We start from the raw sequence: 17,837 nt of genomic DNA, 5'->3' as shown, positions 1-17,837 counted from the left end.
GAGGATCTGCAAAGAATGGGAGAAACTCTCCAAATACAGGTGTGTCATACTCAAGAAGACTCAATGTTGTATCTGCTAGCAAAAGTGCTTCAACAAAGTACTGAGTGAAGGGTCTGATTAATTATGTAAATGTGATATTTCAGTTTATTATTTTTAATAAATGAGCAAATATGTCCAAAAACTGTTTTTGCTATGTCCATAAGGGGTATTGAGTGTAGATTGATGAGAGGGAAAAAACGATTTAATCAATTTTAGAATAAGGCTGTAACGTAACAAAATGTGGAAAAAGTCAAGGGGTCTGAATACTTTCCGAGTGCTTTCCTTGTTTGAAACAGCCTGGTGCGTGCATCAATTTCAGACCTCGGCTGGACTGGAACGACTCTTGACGTCTCCGTGTGTAGCCACGAGGACAGTTTTAAAAACAGGTGAGCCCCTTTCCATAGCATTACGCCTTTCGTGCGTAAAACGACGTTACCGTTATTTACTCATACCCCAGCTATGTGCTGCTTTTCTGTATCAGATAATGTTGCATTGCTGTGGTATATCGGGACTCAAACGAAACAACGTTACCTGAATGATTATAATAGGCGATATTCCGAGAGCGGGATTCCAATCAATTGCAGGTAAGTATTTTCATCCAGATGAGTCCATTGTAAAATGAAGTGCACACAGTTGTAAATACCGGTTGTAGTGTTTTGTACGACATGCCATTCTCTCCATGTAGTGTGTGTGTTTGTGTGTGGGGGGGGGGGGTAATTTTATATTGGTAATGCATAGGCTACTTTACAATCACATTCTCTATCCTAGTTCGTGTTTGTGTGATACCCTACTGTACATCTGCTTGTGTGTGTAGTGGTACTACTTTGATGTGATGGGAATTGGGTGCGTGTGTGTTCTTGAGCGAAGAGCATCGTGAGCTCTGAGTTGATCCTGTATGAGTTCTCTGCGCTTCTCCCAGGGGAATGTGTTGTCTGTATTGTATCAGTACCACATACCAGTAGTCATCATAACATATTAATTGTGAGAGTTTCAAGTCCATACGTGTGTAATATTGTGTGTGTGTGTGTGTGCGCGCGCGCGCCCAGTTTCCTTGAGCAATGCATGACTAGAATGAAGAACTCGTGGCATCGTCATTGGCGACCACAGCCACAAAGTCATAATTATGGCTAAACCCGCCTATTTAAAAAAAATGCATCTTGAAAATATTTTAACCTTAACCACACTGCTAACCGTATACATAACCCTAACCTTAAGTTAAGACCAAAAACATTTTAGTTTTCATACATTTCTATGATAGCTAATTTTGACTTTGTGGCTGTGGTAACTAGTGACAACCGAGGCAAAGCGGGGCTGCACCTTGGCAAGCGAGCACTCCCAACAAAGTTACACAGAAACTGAAGGAGGGGCAGAAATAAGGTGAACTTTTCCGCATTCCACGGTTAACTGCAAAGAACTCTGGCTGTAGGCCTATTTACAAATGGCACAGGAAAGTTTGCTTCGTCGTTGTCTAGTCGTCCTCGTCACGAAGGAAAAGTAATTGCAACGCATTAGAAGACCAAACGGCATTCTGGCATTCAGTTGGGTGAGTGTTTCTCCTCATGTTCTTCTCGAGGCATTTTTTACTTTCGGTATTTTCTCTATGATTTATGCTTCTCTCTAAATATATAATCCACCCAGACTACACACCACATGTTTGTACAATACGTTATTAACACATAATTAAGTCATATCACCCATTTTCTTTCAAAGTCCATTCATTGCGCATCATTGCAGCAATCATAGCGCTCTGTCTCTCGCTCATTCCTGACTAAAAACGGTGGAATACCTTTTGGAATATACATTTTTATCGGGTTGTGTTCTGCTACGACCTGATGGTAGTAATGGATTGACAGAATCTGAAGGTTGGTCATTTGAACATGAGAAAGGTTGGCACGTTACGCACGGTTTCTTTTGGATACATTGTGCGCGTCGATGTTTGGTGTGAGTTACGGGATTTTTTTTTTCATACCTGGTTGGTCAGAGCTTCTGATTAAAAAAAGTTTTGCTTTGCATAAAGTTTAGGCACCCTTACTTCTCTTTCTACCCATTGCCTTTCGTATTTCCCCAATTCCAACCTATCCAGCTTTCATATCATTATTGTGGTTTGCACATGATCATAATCTTCTCTAAATATTTTGCTCTATGTGGTGATCACTTCAGTTAGGAATTCGTAGTAGTATTTTCTACAAATGTATTCCAATGACTAGCTGGTCAACGACTTTATATGCACACACACACACACACACACACACACAAACTCAACATAATGTTGAAAAATGAACAGATCACATTCGCTTAGACACACAGGTGTGGTCAGGGTCTGCAGTAGCCCAGTAATGGATTGAAGGAGCATAACGTTACTCCTTATAGTCCAACGACTGCATATGTTCTGGATAGAGGCATATTGGCTCCGGCAAGCCGAAACAACATCTTCCTCACACTTATTCTTCAGAATAGAGTGCCCTAGGGCTCCCTAGTGGCACAGAGGTCTAAGACACTGACTCTCAGGGCAAGAGGTGTCCCTACAGTCCCTGGTTCACATCTAGGCTGTATCACAGCCGGCCGTGATTGGGAGTCCCATAGGGTGGTGATAAGTTGGCTCGGCTTCGTCCGGTTTTGGCCAGGGTAGGCCGTCATTGTAAATAAGAATTTGTTCTCAACCCACTTGCCCAGTTAAAATAATATGAAGAAGTAGGCCACAGTCTGTCTGTTTTGGCCCACGTTCAGGAGCGAGGCCTCACTTTTAGCCACTTATCGGAGCTCTTGACATGATGACGTCATAGTGCACCATTCAAAGACAAGGGCCATTGTGCCACTGTAGTGATATTGGGGGAAGGGGTGCTTTTGTAGTTGCGCGGGAGCTGGTTCTTGAATCAACACAGTTGTTCTCAGAATGTTGTACTTTTGTTGACTTCATGGTATTGGGGTAGGAAGCTGGGGGTGGATCACGAGGGGAGTCTCGGGAATCTCTTATTGGTAGAGTCTGGCATTGGATTTACTGTTCCACATGGGAGGCAACAACATATAGGAATGATTTGTAGCACATGGCTGAGGGGAGGGGACATGCATAAATACAGTCAGAGTCTGAGAGTGAAAGAGTATACAGGAAGACTCACATGCTGTCACTAATAGACATATTTCCCTACTGTCAGACAGACAGACAGACTGACTATGGTGTGTTCAACAGTAACTTGACCACTTCTCGTCCCCTGTTGGTATCATCTCCGACTCACTCTTTCTTCAGAGAGCCTGCGCTTTCTCTCTCTCTCCGATCCAGCTCTTCCCTCTTCTGTCTTATGCCTAAACGTATCTCCCTTCTCCTCTGTCTCGTCCTGCGAGAGGTCGTTAGCTCACTCTGTCTCTCTTGTCTGTATTCTTGTGTATTTTATACCTCTTTTATTACTATTTGTATTTTGTTATAGTTTTTTTACTCTGCATTGTTGGGAAGGGCTCATAAGCAAGTCTACACCAGTTGTATTCGGTGCATGTAACAAATACAATTTGATTTTCCCTTGCTCCCTCTCCTACTTTATATGATTGAAAACTGTTCAAGTTGACCCGTCTTGTCCTTGCTCCCTTTCTCTCGCTCTCTTTCTCTCTCTTTTTCTCTCGTTCTTTCTCCCTTTCTCATGCCATATTTGGCTTTTGCATTGGGTTAATTATATTGGGCACGACTGGACTTCTTCAAGGAGAATACTTCCCAACAGTTATTATCAGTAATCCTTTCAAAACTGATCACCAATGGTTTGATTTACTTTAACACTTTAGGCTTTCTGAGGGTTTTAGCCTGTTATTTTAATTGTTTGTTTTCACACCATGGTTGGAAATAGGAGACAAAGGGCTGTTTAATCCTAGACACATGAAAAGTGGGATGTATACTGAGGGTGCGGGGCAACAGAAGACAAATAGCAGAGGGACTAAGGATTTTAGAGATTGGGTCAATAAGGGGGTTTACGGGACTCTACCCAGAGGGGCAGATCCTGGGTGGAAAGCCATAACCTCTGCCCGAGACGATAGCGGGAGCCGGGTTCTGGTGGTGGTCTGCCTTTGGCCGAGCAGGGAAGGGTGTTGCGGATGTAATCCACCCATTCAAGTTGCTGGCTTCAGGTGGTGGGGTTGGCGGAAAGGTGGCAACAAAGAGCTATCTCCAGGTCCTGATTGGCTCGCTTCGACTGGCCGTTAGACTGGGGGTGAAAACCTGAGGACAGTCTGGCCGACTACCCAACGAGGGTGCAGAACGCCTTCCAGAACTGGGGCGAGAACTGAGGACCAAGATCAGAGACCATGTCGACCGGAAGTCCATGGATCCGGAAGACGTGTTGCATGAGCATGGCAGCCTCCTTGGTTGAGGGTAGCTTGGGAAGGGGAATAAAATGGGTGGCTTTGGAAAACCTATTCACCTCTTCCCATTCTTGGACCCAGGGTGGTAGGAGATAGTAAAGTTAAAACGAGTGAATAACAGGGCCAATCGAGCCTGCCTTGAGTTGAGGCAGCATTTATATACTAGAAATTAGGAATATTTTTGGAACTAAAAACTTTCTCAATTTCAATATGATTTATTACAGTATTTTGTTACTTGAACCAGTAAAGAGGGCTTTACTATTCTTAGGTAGCGTAATTACTTTTGCTTCCCTCCAAGCCAGAAGGCACACACTTTCTAGTAGGCCTAGATTGAAGATATGGCAAATAGGAGTGGCAAGATCGTCCACTATTATCCTCAGTCATTTTCCATCCCAGTTGTCAAACACCAGTAATTTTTTCACTTCTTCCACACTCACTTTACGGAATGAAAATTGACAATGTTTGTCTTTAATAATTTGATCACTTATACTTGGATGTATAGAGTCAGCGTTTGTTGTTGGCATGTCATGTCTAAATTTGCTAATCTTGCCAATGAAAAAATAATTAAAGTAGATGGCACTATCAGTGGGTTTTGTGATTCAATGAATGATGGAGCTGAGTTTGTCTTTTTACCCAAAATTTCATTTAAGGTGTTCCAAAGCTTTTTACTATCATTCTTTATGTCATTTATCTTTGTTTCATCGTTTAGTTTCTTCTTCTTTTTGTTCAGTTTAGTCACTTGATTTCTCAATTTGCAGTACGTTTGCCAATCGGTTCAGACTTATTTGCAATTCCTTCAAAATGGGTGCGGTCCAGAAATGATTTAAATCAAATGGAACGACCCTTATGCCACCACTGTTGATTCATTGTTCTGTCACTGTTTATGGTTTTAACTTATTTGTGCTGTAATAGAGCCCCCTGTTTTATTATGAGCCAAATCCTAATTTCAGACATGCACGTAGGCCTACAACTCGAACTCAAGCTAATATCATCCATTGGCCTCAACTGAAGATATGTCTGAACATTTGAGTTGCGGGTGCACATCTGAAGCACATCTCAATATTGGTGGTATTATACATTTTGTCTTATAGAAATGTAGTGGTGTAATGATGTAATATGATGTACTGTTGAATTTTTTTGTTGTTTGTTTTTGTGTGATGTGCGTTGTGTTTAGACCCCCATGAAGAGTAGCTGCTGCCAAGGGGATCCATAATAAAGACCCCACCCCCCCCAAAAGTCAGGATTCAATTTATCCCCTATGCCCCACAAACTCAACTCTGGACCTCGAAGCCAGTTACACTGTTTTGTTTTTCATTTTTCCCCTCTAACCCGGGACGCCAGATGTATGCAATTCATTATCAGGTAGAACAGAAAACCAGCAGGCCCCGAACCTCGTAGGGTAAGAGTTGAATACCCCTGCATGCTATCACGTTTGCTTTAGAACTGTGATATTAATTGTTTTCTTTCTCTCTTTGTTCAGGTCCCGACCTGGTGAAGCGATATTTGAGCTCACCATGCAGTACTTGGACTTCAACCAGCAGTAATATATAGTGGGTGGAAACGGAGGGATAAACTGGGGAGAAAAAGACAAGTATGGCCGTCTTTAATATGCTTGAGAATGTGGAAGACCTCTATGAGATCGGAGAAGTACTTGGGAGGTAAGGATGGACATTATAAAAGGTATTCTTGCATGAGGCTGTTTAAGTGAGGAAGGTATTTTAAGTTCAATTACTTTTCAAGGTCAATTTTGCATATGCTGTCTTGCTGCATAGCTCAATGTGAACTAACATTCAATGTAAGCAATTGGAATAATTCAGAAACTGACATAATTGTGTATAGAAAGAAAATACTGAAATGTCAAGAGTTAAAAAAAAAAAAAAAAATTTTTATTTTTTTACCCATCTACCAATAAGGTGCCCTTCATTGCAAGGCATTGTAAAAAATTACATTGCAATTACACAACATAAATAAATCTGTTGTGTTCAGTAGGAACACATTTTTATTGGACAAGCTCAGGAAGGACCTACCTATTTCAAAACTTTTCCAAACAACAACTAAATTGTCTCAATCTGTCGTCACCCCAGTGGCCACTTTGGGCAGGTGAGGGAGGTGCGCGAGCGGGCCACAGGGGCTCGCTGGGCTGGGAAGTTCCTGAAGATCAGGAAGTGCGCTAGCAGCCGGCTGGGCATGGAGAGGAAGAATGTGGAACGGGAGGTTGAGGTCCTGCAGGCCCTACAGCATCCCAACATCATGGCCCTGAAGGATGTGTTTGAGAGCCGGGCCGAGGTGGTGCTGGTGCTGGAGCTGTGAGTGGAGGGGGAGGTCTGACATGAGATACATGCAGGGCAAGTCATTCATTTCCGATGATGTGGCTGAATTATGTAGTAGAGTTAGAGGAATACTCCACCCAAAAATGATATTTTGGTATTTGTTTCATTAGTCCATTGTTGATATAATCCCAAACTGTTTTGGATGTCAGCAATCAAGTTTTCAAGATATATAACTTTCAAAATACAGAAATACAGCCTGTTTGATGCATTTTGTTTGCATCATATGATGCTGCTTGGGCGGTATCTAGATTGTCGTACCTTCAAATATTAGACAGTAAGGCTCTTGATCCAGGAGGGGATTCTCTACTGTTACCAAGTGAAGCTTGATTTTGGAAGAAGCTAGTCACTTAGCTAGATGGCTAACTAGCTACTAAATGAACACACCGAATGCACAACTGCAGAGCATTTAGCACATTTTAGACAGTTAACTTAATAATTACAAGATATTTAACTGGCAAACATCAGTACCAGGCTATCAGTATGCTTTATAATGAAAAATTGCGACAGGTGAAATGAAGAACGCAATCTTTTTTATCTCCTAACATATTGCACAAGTTGACTGCAGGTATTTAATTAAAAAGTAGCTACAAATATTACAATTTATTTAAAAACATCAAAGAAATAGTTTAAATGGTTATTAACGGTATTGAAAAACCATACCGTGGCTATTTTCAAATACCCTGGTATACAGTGCCTTCAGAAATTATTCATACCCCTTACTTAATCCACATATTGTTGTGTTACAGCCTGAATTCAAAATGGACTTTTCTCTCTCCCCCATCTACACCCAATAACCCATAATGACAAAGTAAAAACATGTTTTTAGAAATGTTTGCTAAGTTATTGAAAATGAAATACAGAAATATCTAATTTACATAAGTTTTCATACCTATGACTCAATACTTTGTAGAAGTACCTTTGGCAACGATTACAGATGTGAGTCTTTCTGGTTAAGTCTCTAAGAGCTTTCCACACCTGGATTGTGCAACATTAGCCCATTATCCTTTTCAAAATTGATCATTGCTAGACAACCATTTTCAGGTCTTACCATTGGTTTTCAAGTAGATTTAAGTCAAATCTGTAACTCGGCCACTCAGGAACATTCTCTGTCTTCTTGGTAAGCAACTCCAGTGTAGATGTGGCCTTGTGTTTTAAGTTATTGTCTTGCTGAAAGATTAATTAATCTCTCAGTGTCTGGTGGAGAGCAAACTGATCCAGGTTTTCCTCTAGGATTTTGCCTGTGCTTAGCTCTATTCAGTTTATTTTTGATCCTGTCCTTAATGATTACAAGCATACACATAGCATGATGCAGCCACCACAATGCTTGAAAATATGGAGAGTGGTACTTACTCAGTAATGTGCTGTATTTGATTTGCCCCAAACATAACACTTTGTATTCAGGACAAAAACTGAATTGCTTTTTGCCACATTTTTTTGCAGTATTACTTTAGTGCCTTGTTGCAAACAGGATGTATGTGTATTTTTTTATTCTGTACAGGCCTAATTTTTTCAGTCTGTCAGTTAGGTTAGCATTGTGGAGTAACTACAATGTTGTTGATCCATTGGCCTCATGGTGAAATCCCTGAGTGGTTTCCTTCCTCTCTGGCATCTGAGTTAGGAAGGATGGCTGTATCTTTGTGACAGGGTTTATTGATACACCATCCAAAGTGTAAGTAATAACTTCACCATGCTCAAAGGGATATTCAATGTCTGTTTTTTACCCATCTACCAGTAGATACCCGTCATTGCAAGGCTTTGTAAATCCTCCCTGGTCTTTGTGGTTTAATCTGTGTTTGATATTCACTGCTCGACTGAGGGACCTTACAGATAATTGCATGTGTGGTGTACAGAGATGAGGTAGTCATTCAAAAATCATGTAAAACACAAGTATTGCACATATAGTGAGTCTATGCAACGTATTATGTGACTTGTTAAACACATTTTTACTCCTGAACTTCTTTAGGCTTGCCATTACAAAGGGGTTAATGTCTTGACTCAAGACATTTCAGCTTTTCATTTTTAATACATTTGTAAAAATTTCTACAACATGATTCCATTTTGACATTATGGGGTATTGTGTGTAGGCCAGTGACAAAATGTCTAATTCAGGCTGTAACACAACAAAATGTGGAAAAGTGAAGGTGTGTGTGTATGGGATACCACCCAAGCCTAATGATGCGTTTCGGATCATATGATGCTAAATGCATCACACTGCCTGTATTTCTGTATTTTGAAAGTTATATCTTAAACCTTATTGCTGACATGCGAAACATTTTAGGTCTATATCAACAATGGACTAATGAAACAAATACCATAAGTTTATTGGGGGAATTTTCCTTTAATTTCTGACACCTCTCCATTTCTCCTCGTTCCTCTTTCAGTATTAGTGGAGGAGAGCTGTTTGACTTCATTGCTGAGAAGGAGAACCTGACTGAGAGCGACGCCATCGACTTCATGAAGCAGATACTACTGGGCGTGGGCTTTATGCACAACAAACAAATAGGCCATTTTGACTTAAAGGTAAATTATGCTAGTGTGTTGATTTGACATATGATCCAACTTCTTTAGTTTGTTCTCACTCTATATGATATTTAAGAATCCAGTGCTACAATAGTCTGTAGTAGTGGTTTACGCTAACCTCCCCAATAACACTGCTAAAGTAGTATTACACATAGAAATAGTACTACACAGCTTGTTCATTTATTGAATCCAAAATCCTAGGCTTTTAGGTATGAGTGCTTAATGTGAAAAGAGCATATCTGTATTCATCCATCCCAAAACCACACAAACATGCTGACACTGCTACTTATTAGTGCAAACGTCCATGTCGCATGCTCATGTTTGTATCCACAGCTGCCACTAAAGGGAGTGTGCCTGTGCACTAGGGTGTTGAAGAACATGCTGTTCACGGTCCGGTCGGTCAGCATGCTGCTGACCTTTATGGTCAGATTGTCCTAATTTTGCATGTAAAATGTGTACTCCCCTTCCACGATCAGCCGGAAAACATCATGCTGTCGGACAAGATGGCACCAAACCCCGACATTAAGATCATTGACTTTGGGCTGGCCCACTGCTTGCAGTCGGGGGAGGAGTACAGGTGCATGAGTGGCACCCCCCAGTACATTTGTGAGTAGTACAGTCCTTTCATATGAGTTAGGACCTGTTTAAATACTATGTAAATTCACGCATCCTTCCCCTCTACCTACAGTTGTTGTGAATAACTTATTGACGTGACTGGATTCTTGAGGGCTTTGTAGTGAAACCTATTGCTTACATTATATGCAAATTCTCACACCAGTGATTACTTTTAGGAAGGAACAGAAGAAAAGGACAAGGACAGACTAAGCTACGTTCAGGACTGTTTCTGCCACCATGGTGGATCAGTCAGAATGTGAATCCGGAGATGTAGCAGAAATCCAGGTTTAGGGGTATTTCTTACACAGTTGAACACGGGAACGAACAGAGGCACACGGGGGAGGGCTTGGAATGGAGTTAGGGCTTGTAAGGCCGGTAGGAAGGATGTGACTTGTAAGGCCTTGGAGATAGGATTGGATGTGGTGGTCTGGAAGGGATATACAAAAGGGAGACGTTTGAAACACATCAACATAAAAAAAGTGCAGACAGGTCAAAGTAGTACCAAGTGACTTACAGAGAATGGACTTAAGATAACCACAAACTAAGGAGGCTGCCAGGACTAAACATAAAAGGTAATTATCATAGCATGGATATAAAGGATACAACAAGTTCAGGAAGCATAAAATACATGGTTGACATTTTACTCCTACAACTTAAGGCACCCTCATCATCACACGAAAGACAGGGCCACACCCCTTGGCGTCACCGATTTAAACTATTCAAGTGTGTAGGAAGGAGCATGCTGGTTAAATAGGGAACTGAAAGTGGTGAAAAGGGCAGAGGAGGGGTGATTTGGGAGTGGAAACAGGTGTGGTGGAAAGGGGCAGATACGTTATTAAAGAATTTGAACAGGCCCCTTGTAATGCAGTGCCTATGTGGCTGAGGTCTCTTCTGTGGAAGTGAGCTCCTATTTCTAGGTCCAGGTGTTTCCATGGAGACAGTACAAGAAGTGCAGTGTCATGATCTGTGTTGATGGTTTTACGATAAACTAGAGTAGTTGCAATTCCAATTGAAACAGGAAGCGATTTGGATGGTCTAGGAAAGTTGCCATTTCAGGTCATAACTGCATTACCCTCCAACCCAGATAATTTCAGCAACCTCTTATCAATATAGTAATTATATTCTACATATTTAGTAATATATGACAAAGCAAAATAATCCTTAAAATCCTATTAGATTTTGAAACAACTGGTAGTTTGCCCCAAGACACACATCTCAAGCTGTCAAACACTATCTGCTTCAACACAGATTTGGTCAGCATGATAAGGTTGGCATAGTTACAAAGGAGTCCTGTTTGGAATTCAAATGTGTTTGCCCAGCAGTAGCAGCTAAAGTACTATAGGTTTAAATAATACAATACGACTGGTGGAGGAAGTTATCTCAAAGTCACTGGCGTTGGTCCTACCAGTCAAACAATCTATGAATGGTTTTCTGATAAATGCAGTGTTCAGTTTGCATTCTTGAAAATGAAAATGTTTCCTTCACAGATAGTGTGAAGTCTGACAGGCCTTTGGGGTTTGCGTGTTTTTCATGAATGCAGCTACATGCATAGACAAGTCTCTCAGATTGCTTTATTGCCATGAAATACAATTTGTACATATTGCCAAAGCAGTATAGTGGTACAGCATTTCAGTAAATACAATGCAATGAGGATAATGAAATACAGTTCATTTCAGCAGTAGTAATAATAATAATAGTACATACAGCTCCAAAATTATTGTGACAGTGACCCATTTTTTGTTTTGTTTCTGTACTCCAACACTGCATTTGAAATGATACATTAATAGTATGAGGTTGTTGGATGCATTTGCTGTTTGTTTTGATTGTGTTTCAGAACATTTTGTGCCCAATAATAATCCGTGGTAAATAATGTATTGTGTCATTTTGGAGTCACTTTTATTGTAAATAAGAATAGAATATGTTTCTAAACACTTCTACATTAATGTGGCTGCTACCATGATTACGGACAGTCCTGAATGAATTGTGAATAATGATGAGTGTGAAAGTTACAGACGCACAAATATCATACCCCCAAGACATGCTAACCTCTCAACATTACAATAACAGGGGAGGTTAGCATTTTTGTGCAGGTATGATATTTGAGTGTCTAACTTTCTCAATCATATTCCAGACTTTATTGTATCATCTCAAATCCAAAGTGCTGGAGTTCAGAGCCAAAACAACAAAACATTTGTCACAGTCCCAATACTTTTGGAGCTCACTGTATAATTATATCTCCCTTTCTCAGCCCCTGAAGTGATCAACTACGAACCTCTGAGCACAGCTGTGGACATGTGGTGAGTGTGTACCGCTACCTCTCCCAACATACACACTCACACACACTTGCATATACAGACACCTAAATGGAACCTCAAAACACACACCCATCCCACACCTCTTGCTTCAAACATAAAGATATAAAACTGTATTTTTTTGTGAAGAATCAACAACAAGTGGGACACAATCATGAAGTGGAACGACATTTATTGGATATTTCAAACTTTTTTAACAAATCAAAAACTGAAAAATTGGGCGTGCTAAATTATTCAGCCCCCTTAAGTTAATACTTTGTAGCGCCACCTTTTGCTGCGATTACAGCTGTAAGTCGCTTGGGGTATGTCTCTATCAGTTTTGCACATCGAGAGACTGACATTTTTTCCCATTCCTCCTTGCAAAACAGCTCGAGCTCAGTGAGGTTGGATGGAGAGCATTTGTGAACAGCAGTTTTCAGTTCTTTCCACAGATTCTCGATTGGATTCAGGTCTGGACTTTGACTTGGCCATTCTAACACCTGGATATGTTTATTTTTGAACCATTCCATTGTAGATTTTGCTTTATGTTTTGGATCATTGTCTTGTTGGAAGACAAATCTCCGTCCCATCCATCTTCCCAGCACCAGGTGCTCTGGTCAGATGAAACCAAAATTGAACTTTTTGGCAACAATGCAAAACGTTATGTTTGGCGTAAAAGCAACACAGCTGAACACACCATCCCCACTGTCAAACATGGTAGTGGCAGCATCATGGTTTGGGCCTGCTTTTCTTCAGCAGGGACAGGGAAGATGGTTAAAATTGATGGGAAGATGGATGGAGCCAAATACAGGACCATTCTGGAAGAAAACCTGATGGAGTCTGCAAAAGACCTGAGACTGGGACGGAGATTTGTCTTCCAACAAGACAATGATCCAAAACATAAAGCAAAATCTACAATGGAATGGTTCAAAAATAAACATATCCAGGTGTTAGAATGGCCAAGTCAAAGTCCAGACCTGAATCCAATCAAGAATCTGTGGAAAGAACTGAAAACTGCTGTTCACAAATGCTCTCCAACCTTACTAAGCTCGAGCTGTTTTGCAAGGAGGAATGGGAAAAAATGTCAGTCTCTCGATGTGCAAAACTGATAGAGACATACCCCAAGCGACTTACAGCTGTAATCGCAGCAAAAGGTGGCGCTACAAATTATTAACTTAAGGGGGCTGAATAATTTTGCACGCCCAATTTTTCAGTTTTTGATTTGTTAAAACAGTTTGAAATATCCAATAAATGTCGTTCCACTTCATGATTGTGTCCCACTTGTTGTTGATTCTTCACAAAAAAATACAGTTTTATATCTTTATGTTTGAAGCCTGAAATGTGGCAAAAAGTCGCAAAGTTCAAGGGGGCCGAATACTTTCGCAAGGCACTGTATACACACACAAAGAATGTCCCCCTTCCATTAAGCCTTTGGGATGCGTTCAGGCATGTGTAGGCACGCTCTCTCCTTTCCCTAAAAACACAGTGGGACTGTTTCTGGTTGAATGCATTAGCTTCACTCTGAGTTCAGCCACTGTATAACAACCCAATTCTCTAGTGGGTTTTGGCTAGATACTGTGTTTTCTTTACACAGAGATTAACTGTTTTGAGTCTAAAGGGTTGGACTTAATTGTAGTACAGTGGAATATGAGTGTACCTAGACGCGCTACACCCCAGCATTAATAAATGGTGCAAAAATATAAGGACTTTGGGGAAAAAAACAACTTACCCCAGGACACTTCACATTGTGACTATCCCCGAAAAAGTAAATGAGCATTCAGATGTCTGTGTTGATCTTTGAGGTTTATTTTAGGGACAAACACAGGCTTATGTTTTTGATGTGTCATACCCCTCCCCCAGAGCCTCAGGCAGGAAAATGTTAGAGGAAGCTGATTATAGTACATTTGGAAATACGAACGCAAACATTAATAAACTACTCACCACAACAGCTCTGTCTACATCCTTTGGAATAAAGTTAAGATATTGAGATAAGAACTGAGCCTCTCTAGGGCCTCCATGAACAAAATAACCACATGACTGTTAGATCTTTGTTTGTGTTTACATCCCCCTATAGGAGCATCGGAGTGATCACCTACATACTGTAAGTTGAGGGAGAAAAGGGGGGTGCTAGTGTACATTTGGATTTACACATATGCCCAATTCTAAATCAACCCTTAGTCTACTATAACCCTATACAAATGTGAAAATATTGCCATTTTCCTCTGTTGACTTGGAATTGGGCTATAGTAACAGCAACCTTCTTTTCCCCGACTCCGCTTATTTTTCCAGACTGAGTGGTTTGTCCCCGTTCCAAGGGGACACGGACGAGGAGACACTGAGGAACATCATAGCCCTGAACTACAAGTTTGACGACCACCACTTCAGCATGACCAGCGCCATGGCTAAAGACTTCATCCAGAAGCTCTTTGTGAAAGATCAGAAGTAAGTAATGCATTGGTCATGGGTAATTTGGCCAACTAGGATGTCCTTTTACGATGTCAAGAACAAATATGGATCGGTGACTGTAATAGTGAATGGATCACTTATTTTGTGACTTTGCACCTATCATAAATGGACAGATACTTGTTTTTTTCAGCCACTATTGATAGAATAGGAACTCTGTATTGTATGAATATATCACCCTTTGTCTGGCTGCCTGTAGTTGCCAGTGTTTGTCTGCCTTTCTCTGTGTAGTGAAATAATGACAGCTGAGAATGACGGCTTTTTCCCCCAGCTGCTTTTAATAGAATATGAACTTACATGTATGAAATTAATAGATTACCCTTTGACTGTATGTGGCTGCCACTACCTGCCTGTCTGCCTTTCTCTGTGTGTCTGTCTGTGTGCCGATCCTTATTGTCTCTCTGTCGGTCTGTCTCTGTGTAGTGAGAGAATGACCGCTGAGGAGTGTCTACACCACCCCTGGATCAAGGTGAGAGTCGGCAGCACAAGGCTTTGCTCCCGACAAACGGTTTAATATTGCACGTTTAATATGTGTACTTGTTATTAATCTCCTTCCCTCATCAACGCTTCCTCTTTTTTTAGCCTCTGACACGGAAACAGGTGGCCAACAGGAATCGCTCCTCCATCAACATGAAGACCTTTAAGAAGTTCAATGCCAAGAGGAAATGGAAGGTGAGTAGGATATGTGTCTTATATTTGTCCTATCATTTTATGCCATATCACATATTATGACACTGAATAAAGCTCAAATCTTGAAAATGTGCATGCGTTTTATTACAGATAATGATATCAAATGGAGGTCATTGATACACAGTCAATGCTTGTCTTGTGGAACTAAACTAACAGTCAGGGCATGAACGTGACGCGGTAATGTTTAGTCCGAAAAGGCCCTTTTCAAGTCTACTGTCTATTAGAACACAAAGTGCACTGACATTATAGTCTGGGACAACAGAGTACAGGTTCACTAAATGTAGTTTTACACAAGACAAACACAAAACCGGTTGTGAACGTACAGCCACATTGAGAAACAGGGCCTATACATCGTAGTGTTAGTTAAGGGCGGTGCTCAAATAACACAACAGCAAACGTTGACACAACATGTGGGTCGAAATTTACTCTTACTTACTCTTCTGTTCTCCTGATCTGTCTTTTTTCTGTCTAACATCTGACTCTTATGTTCTGCTGTCCCCTCCCTCCATCCTCCCCTTTTCTTTCTATCTTGTTTCATATCTCCTTTCCTCTCGCTCTCTCTCCCTCTCTGTAGATGTCATATAACATGGTATGGATGTGTAACAGGCTGCATCGACTGAAGCTGCTTTGTAAGACTAGTGCACAGGCGGGCGAGGAACTGGTGAGTAGTAAGGCTGCCATGACAGTCCAACGACGAGTTACACTTGAACAAAACCCATTACATTGGTCATTAAGTGTGCCCCTCATTTGCCCCAACCTCTATTTGCCCCAACCTCATCTGTGCCCCAACCTCTATTGTTAAATGATATTCATTGCAAAAATTCTATATTTCCAGGCTTTGAAAATGAACAGGTGATATAGCCTACTGTATCCTTAACTCAAATGGCTTATCATTCAAACTTTGCTTATCTCTTGTTTTTATGTGTTTGAGGACATCTATAAAATAACATAAATAAAGACTAAAAAGGGAGCGTGGGGTAGAAAACATTGCATAGAACTTGACTGTATTCAAATTCCCTTTGCACACTACTGAGCCAAACCGAGCCAAACAAAGTTGTACTGGACTGGCCTACATGATTACGCATTCATCTTAGTTGCTTGAACTGTTCTGAAAATAAAATAACCAAGCAAGCACACTATAATTTGTCTGCCCTATAGTGTGAATCTGATAAATGAGAACTAACCTGCGATATCTCTCCTTGTCAGAGACCGTGTGAGAGTGACCAGGAGGACACAGAGACCAAGCCAGCCTCACTCATTCGCCGGCGACTCAGCAACAGTTCATAGACTCGACCACCAGGGGGAGACAAAGCACCAAGCTGCAGTGCACAGTTTCCTTTACAGTGACACAACCAAGCCTACAGTATTTGCACTCCCCCTTTACCAGGCCTCGAGGGAGAGTAAGACCAAGACAGGCTGACACAAGCGCCGGGCACACAAGGAATTTTCGGGCTCTATGTCCCTACATGAGACTTTTCCTTGATGAAGTGGAATGGAATTTACGGCACGAGGCCTGTCAAGGCTCAACTTTAGGCTCAATGCACTTCAGGTGGATTGGACATAATTCCAGTAAGAGCACAAGTACAAATGTGTGATGGCTTCTGTGAGTTAGCAGATATTTAACAAGGCTCTCGATGGGGTAAAATTTAAGAAAACCAAGCATGACTTGTTTTTAGAGTTCAGCTCACCATTACTGTGGCTTATTGCATGTTTTTATGGTGCTTTTGCAGTTGTAAAGGTCAACTGATAGCAGGCGGTGGGTGACATTATTGTTCTTATGGTGAAGTTACTGATTTGGGGATGAACAGTACTGGATTGCCAGGTAGGTCACCCGTGATACAAGTCAGTATTCGACGTCCATCCATGTCGGACGATGTCAGGAGGGGAATATTCATGTATTATGTTATATACAGTATAATAATACAATTATACAATATTATATAATGCTATACAATTTTAAAATATCTAGTGTCCTAAACATGATTACCAAGTACTCTCATATTGTACGACGGTCAAGTGTTTTAAGATGACTGACCAGTATAAATAGCACAGCAAATGAACTTTTAAAGGTTCTACTCCTAGAAATAGGACAATGAATACATTCTAGTTTTACTAATCCAAACAATGTCGTCCTGCATACAGTAAATACTCTGAACACTCCACGCTCTACTGCAGTGTTTCCCAACCCTAGTCCTCGAGCACACCCAGCAGCACACATTTTTATTTTAACCCTGGACAAGCACACCTGATTCAACTTGTCAACTAATCATCAAGCCCACAGTGAGTTGAATGAGGTGTGTTTGTCAAGGGGTACCCAGGGTTGGAAACACTGCTCTACTGAACTAGTAGTGTTACTGAAGATCATACATTGATGCATGACAAGTAACGTGATCTTTTTGTGAGAACTATATACGTTTTCTGTTTCTCTTAAGAAGTTTAAGAATGTGTTTTCTTTGATTATAACCTTGTGAAAATACCTTAAATCGACTGTCAGTGTTAAGTGTGGTTATTTTAAATAAAGGTACATGGTGGTCAACAGGTTTTGTGA

General features: G+C 40.9%; 1 protein-coding gene across 4 annotated transcripts; it reads left to right on the top strand.

Moving 5' to 3' along the window:
* Positions 1 to 317: 317 nt before the first annotated feature.
* On the top strand, positions 318 to 17,825 carry LOC110488223 (death-associated protein kinase 2). 4 transcript variants are annotated; one of them, XM_021560356.3, is made up of 13 exons: positions 1,367 to 1,582; positions 5,555 to 5,779; positions 5,861 to 6,038; positions 6,465 to 6,686; positions 9,092 to 9,230; positions 9,707 to 9,836; positions 12,094 to 12,142; positions 14,211 to 14,237; positions 14,426 to 14,578; positions 15,023 to 15,068; positions 15,182 to 15,271; positions 15,864 to 15,950; positions 16,496 to 17,825. In XM_021560356.3, exons 3-13 carry the CDS (start codon positions 5,974 to 5,976, stop codon positions 16,574 to 16,576), a joined length of 1,089 nt encoding a protein of 362 aa, XP_021416031.1. In that variant the 5' UTR covers positions 1,367 to 1,582; positions 5,555 to 5,779; positions 5,861 to 5,973; the 3' UTR covers positions 16,577 to 17,825. The 4 variants fall into 4 exon arrangements, with proteins under 4 accessions (XP_021416032.1, XP_021416033.1, XP_021416029.1 ...); XM_021560357.3 differs by lacking the exons at positions 1,367 to 1,582; positions 5,555 to 5,779 and adding an exon at positions 318 to 425; XM_021560358.3 differs by lacking the exons at positions 1,367 to 1,582; positions 5,555 to 5,779 and adding an exon at positions 445 to 623.
* The last annotated feature ends 12 nt before the right edge of the window (positions 17,826 to 17,837 follow it).

Source organism: Oncorhynchus mykiss, chromosome 30, assembly GCF_057628025.1.
Source record: "Oncorhynchus mykiss isolate SJ-2025 chromosome 30, ASM5762802v1, whole genome shotgun sequence".
Lineage (NCBI taxonomy): Eukaryota > Metazoa > Chordata > Actinopteri > Salmoniformes > Salmonidae > Oncorhynchus > Oncorhynchus mykiss.
Note: the sequence above shows the minus strand (reverse complement) of the source record. Positions and strands in the feature narration are given on the sequence as shown.